This window comes from Corythoichthys intestinalis, chromosome 3 (assembly GCF_030265065.1).
Source record: "Corythoichthys intestinalis isolate RoL2023-P3 chromosome 3, ASM3026506v1, whole genome shotgun sequence".
In the NCBI taxonomy this organism is placed as follows: Eukaryota; Metazoa; Chordata; class Actinopteri; order Syngnathiformes; family Syngnathidae; genus Corythoichthys; species Corythoichthys intestinalis.
In genome coordinates, this window is record NC_080397.1 from 49,671,906 (window position 1) to 49,677,905 (window position 6,000).

Sequence of the window (6,000 nt, forward strand, 5' to 3'; positions counted from 1 at the left end):
CGCCGCCTCACCCCTGCCGAGGCGAATTACGATGTGGGCAACAGGGAGCTGCTCGCTATAGTCCAGGCTTTGCAGGAATGGAGGCACTGGTTGGAGGGCACAGAGGTACCGTTCCAAATACTTACCGACCACAAGAACCTGCAATACCTTCGGGCCGCCAAGCGTCTCAACTCACGCCAGGCCCGTTGGGCATTACTCCTGACGCGATTCAACTACGTGATCACTTACCGTCCAGGTTCAAGAAACGGGAAGCCCGATGCACTTTCAAGGCTTCATGAGCCAGCGGGGGAGGAGCCTTCGGAGGAGCCTGTTGTTCCTGGAAACCTGATAGTCGGCGCGCTACGCTGGGAGGTCGAACGGCTTGTGGAAGAGGCCCTGCAAGGCGTTAAGGTGCCTGGGGGCTGTCCTGCTGGCAGGCTATTTGTTCCGGTTGCTCAGCGTGCAGCAGTGCTGAAGTGGAGTCACGCTTCAAAGTTCGCCTGCCACCCGGGTGTGTCCCGCACATTCTTCCTACTTTCCCAAAAATTTTGGTGGCCAGGTATGCGAAAGGACGTCATGGACTATGTTTCTGCTTGCTCCGTCTGCGCTCGGGGCAAGGCAGTCCACCGTGCTCCAGCAGGACTCTTGCGTCCCTTGCCTGTTCCATCTCGCCCTTGGTCCCATGTTGCACTTGACTTCATCACTGGCCTTCCACGCTCCAGGGGTCATTCCGTCATCTTGACAGTGGTGGACAGATTCTCCAAGATGGTACACTTCGTCGCTCTCCCAAAGTTGCCTTCGGCTCTGGAAACCGCTGACTTGCTGGTAACGCACGTGTTTCGGACTCATGGCATCCCGTGTGACCTCGTCTCCGACAGGGGCCCCCAGTTTGTCTCCCGGGTTTGGGCAGCGTTCTGCAAGGCCTTGGGGGCCACGTCAAGTTTGTCTTCTGGTTACCACCCTCAGTCCAACGGGCAGACGGAACGGGTCAACCAGGAGCTGGAGGCCGCCCTCCGTTGTGTCTGTCACCTGCACCCAGCTTCCTGGTCTTCACACCTCCCTTGGGTGGAGTACGCTCACAACACCCTCGTTTGCTCAGCCACCGGGAGGTCACCTTTCATGACCGCATATGGGTTCCAGCCGCCGCTATTCCCTTCTCAGGAGGCCGAGGTCGTTGTGCCATCTGTCCAGGTGCACCTGCGGAGAGCCCATAGGGTCTGGAGAGACACTAGGGCGGCACTTGTCCGCACGGCAGCCCGCAACCGTCTGATTGCTGATCGCCATAGGAGACCCGCTCCAGCTTATCGTCCGGGCCAGATGGTCTGGCTGTCGGCGCGGGATTTACGCCTTGCTGGGACTTCTAAGAAGCTAGGCCCTAGATTCGTGGGCCCTTTCGCGGTGGACTCTGTGGTGAACCCTGTCGCAGTCAGGCTGAAGCTTCCCAGCTCGATGAAGATTCACCCCGTTTTCCACGTCTCGCTGCTCAAGCCTGTCTCCACCTGTCCTCTGAACCCTCCGCCAGTGCCTCCTCCTGCTCCTCGCATAGTCGACGGTGGACCAGTGTACACGGTGCGTGTCATTCTCGATTCCAGGAGGAGGGGTAGGGGGGTGCAGTACCTGGTCGACTGGGAAGGTTACGGCCCTGAGGAACGTTCCTGGGTACCCCGCTCCTGGATTCTCGACCCGTCACTTCTGCGGGATTTCCACTCCCTCCATCCGTTGAAACCAGGTGGTCCGCCAGGGGGCGTCCGTTGAGGGGGGGGTTCTGTCATGTTTATGTGCCTTCTCAGTTCTTTTCTTTCCTTTCCAGCACATTATGCAGCTGGATGGGCGGGGCTGTGCTGCACACCTGTGGCACATTTGGAGCGCTCATTATTTAAGGACTCCTGTCACCGTCTGCGAGTGTCGGACTATTGCATTTGCTTGTTACCTGCTTTGCTTACCGCTGTGTGCTCATCGTCACCCTTGGTGCTTCCCGACATTCTTCGATCGTGTTCTGGTTTGATCTCATTTACTTTTGTGTTTTATTGGGATTTTGTAATTGAAATTTTGTACTGTTATATTCACGCCATTTTGGCGTGCTCTCTCAGTTGTATTTTCTTACTCGCGTTTTCTAGCGTGCTCTCTCAGTTGTATTTTCTGACCCGCGTTTTCTAGCGTGCTCTCTCAGTTGTATTTTCTTACCCGCGTTACTTAGCGTACTCTCTCAGTTGTATTTTCTTACTCGCGTTACTTTGGCGTGCTCCCTTTGTTCTCGTTTTTGTAATAAATACTTCTAATTTCAAAGTCTGTGTTTGGATCCATATTGTAACTTAACAGTAATTAACTCAATTAGAAATTTTAATCGTTTGACAGCCCTAATTTTTGAACATTTTTATGTGTACGTGTTATTTAAAGTAAGTCTTGGAAAAGGGGTTAAAAATTATAAAAAAAAAAAAAAATAAAAAAAAATGAACAAAAAACAAACACAAAAAAAGCCAAAACAGATTTTTACCCACAAAATGTTTGTGGGTTACCATTTGTTGTTAAGCAGAATTCATTCTGTACAATCATTTTTTTCATTCCAAACCATTTTATCTTTGTAATGATTTTCCAAATATCACTTTTTCTGACCTAGGTTTGACTGTTCCCTCGATAGAAATGGTCTCCACTCCATCTTCCTGATCTGGGAACGTTCCTCCGCCACCGCCGACATCCTTAGAAGTACAAGTGTCGTCGTCGGTCCCTGTCAGTTTTCCACAATCCTCTTCATCGCGGCTCCGGAAAACTGAGCTCCGCCGACGTTCCGATAAGGCTCTTGCCGATGCCGTTGCCATCTTTTTGCCTTGTTTTGATTCTTTTACTCAAAAAACCTAACAATTCCCACAATTCCCATGTGTGTCTTCTGAAACATTCCAAATCAGCAAATAAACATGAAGATGGATCCATCTGCATTTTATATGAGCCCTCCCACCCACGTGCTTCTTCTTCTCTCATCACATGTAGGCACTTCTGATGGGAAGAATTTCTATTAAAAAGTCCATTATGAAGACAATCAAAGAAACCCTGCAGGCAAACCAATATGAGGCTACAGTATCATGGTTTCACCTCGTAAGCATTTCTTCATCTTTCATTGCTACTGGCTTCCACTGAAACTTTTTATAATATACACAACGTCAGCATGAATTTACTTCTTTTAAAGTGTAACTTTAACTAAATAATTGTAATGTTAATTAATAGGGGTTACAATAATTGTTGAGCTCAAGCCCAAGTGTCTCAAACTTGCCATAGATGTTTTTCATTTGCCTTAATCGTCATGTGGAGCAAGGCGCTTATCATGGTGTATCATGACATCAGCCCCAAATACCCCCCCCCCCAAAAAGAGGAAATGCTAGCTTGAAATATGAGATATTGTAGCTATTTGATGTCTTTTTAAACATCTATTTTGCAATCGCTGCAAACTTATTAATAGGTATGAATAAAGTTTCATAAACAAAACAACATAACAAAAACATCTTTTACATCTTTGACCTGTCACTGGAACAAGCCATCATCCCAGCCTGCCTAAAATCGGCCCCCATTATCCCAGTCCCCAAAAAAGTCACCCACAAGAAACCTCAATGACCTCTGTCCGTTATCCCTCACTTCAGTTATAACAAAGTGCTTTAAAAAAAAAAACTAGCACTGAGGCACATCAAAGCCTGCAAAAACCCTTGAAACATATCAGTTTGCATTCCAGCCAAACAGATCCACGGAAGATGCAATAACCACCACCCTCCAGGCTGCATTAAGCCACCTTGAGAAGAGTTGGAGCTATGTCATATTTCTCTTCCTTGATTACAGCTCAGCCTACAACACAATTCCGGATATTGTCTTTCCCAAATTAGCCAACCTGGGACTCCCACCCTCCACCTGTCAAGGACTTTCCTGGTCAACCAACCCCAGTACGTGAAGCTGGGTCACCACCCTTCTTCCACCCACTAGCTCAGCAGTGTTGTTAAAGTGCGTACGACACCAGAAAATAAGTCTTAAATAGGATTATTATGTAAATTAGAATCATATTTTGAGACCATTCGACTATATACAACAATTTAGCAAAGCGCAGATGACGAGAAATTAGTGTTTTAATCTGCCGGTTAGCCACGCCTACCATTACAGGGCTCTAGCGTCCCCAACAGGTGGATGACGTCAGCGTAGTCACGATTTCATCTGATTTAGTATGCAGCCTATTGAGGGGGATCTATTCACAACGACGGAAACGCGACGAAGAGAGCCGCAAAATGTCACTGTTTCAGTCTATCTACTCCAATATTTTTACAGGATATTCTTTTTATCCAATTATTTTTCCCCAATAGCTAAATAAATGGCTTGAGAAGGACCAGTCAGCCCCTTGAGGGGGAATTATTCAGAACGAGGAAAACGTGAGGAGGAAAGCCGCAAATGTCATTGTTTCAGTCTCTCTACTCCAATATTTTTACAGGATATTCTTTTTATCCAAGTATTTTTCCCCAATAGCTAAATAAATGGCATGGTCATGACAAATAACAGTCTTGTGCTAAATGGAATATGAAATAATAGAAATGCATTTATTCAAGACGACATGGCAAAATTACTCCATAATGGTCAAAACTGTCGACTTCACCTTTACTGTCGCACCTCCAGAATGATATTTTATGCCACCTAAATCGGGCTTATGTCATTTCCCTTTACCAGCTTTGGAGAATGTAAACAAACCAAGAGGCGTGACAGCTAGCCAACATGCTAACCCGAACCGAGTGATGTTTCAAAGTCTTCGAAGCGGAAAATCACACATAACTAGCCCTGATCATTTCACATGACGACTGGGTTGTCGATTGTCTTTGCCAATCGGCAAACTGCCCGGCGGAGAGCAATTTACAGCTCGTTCCCCTACTACGGACAGGAGAGCTCGCCAGGAAAGCAGCAGGACAATGTTGCTAATGTGTATGAGGAGAGCTTTTTACATGCCCATTCATGATCAAACGTAAGTAGTCCTTTATTTAAAGAAAGTTTGTAGTGTTTACTTTGTAATCGCTGTATTCGCGGCTATTTTTAACTTAAAGTTGCAATTTCCGATCGGTCGGAAAATTTGACATAACACCGGGCGCATGAGCACAATAAGCTGGATATAGTGCTCTCCCGACGGGGGAGTGCGATAAGCCGCCGGTGTTGTGCCGAAAAATAGCCGCCCCACATGCATGTCAGCCACAAAAGGCAAGCTACCTACATATTAAAATGATCCCAGTATTTGAAATAATACAAAACACGATGTTTACTCACTTCCTCGTAAGTCCCATGGTCCCACAGTTGTAGGGCTTGTTTTGGCCAATATCCACCGGTGAATGGGAACCTTTTGAAACCCCAAAAAGGCGCACACGCCTCTCCCTCCTACAGCAAGATTTTTCTGCAGCCGTTTGGCCGAAAAATAAACGTATTATTCCGCAAAATCAGCTGAATCAGTCCTTCTTATACAACAGTACGGCTGGATAGTGAAGAGGACTCCTTCCTCTGTACATGTCACACCGCCCTCTTTCTCAACTCGAGATTTTCATGGCGCGGGATTCAAAAAAACTAAATAAATATACCGATCGCTTACACACACATCCAAGCGGTCCATTTCATTCAGGAGCATAAAGTACCATGTGTATTATGAAATAAACATGCTTTTTCGTGTCACAGGCACTTTAATCTTACTTTAAAAAAGTTACAGTTACAAATTACTTCTCCCAAAAAGTAATTGTGTTAGTAACTCAGTTACCTGAATGTAAGAGTAATTAGTTACTTGGCAAAGTAACTGGTGTTACTTTTCCTGTTTCACATAGGTGTTTACTAACGCCGGTGAATCCATCATTTCACATCTAGTTCTCTATACATGTGCTAACGCCGCCGTGTCTGTCATTTCGCATTTAGTTCTATATACAGTACATGTGATATCTACCGTAGCATCATTTGGGCGTTGTTTGTAGGCTATCAACTACAGTCAGGTATCATTGGAGCATTGCGTTTGCAACGGCGTCACAACTC

General features: G+C 46.3%; 1 protein-coding gene across 1 annotated transcript in view; it reads right to left on the bottom strand.

Annotated features, from left to right (window-relative positions):
• Positions 1-2,861, bottom strand: part of rasef (RAS and EF-hand domain containing) — a 78,119-nt gene extending 75,258 nt beyond the window's left edge. Inside the window, exon 1 of the mRNA XM_057832352.1 lies at positions 2,593-2,861. Within this exon, the coding sequence (XP_057688335.1) occupies positions 2,593-2,795 (203 nt within the window). The 5' untranslated portion in view covers positions 2,796-2,861. The remainder of the gene's footprint in view (positions 1-2,592) is intronic.
• Between the last annotated feature and the right edge of the window lie 3,139 nt (positions 2,862-6,000).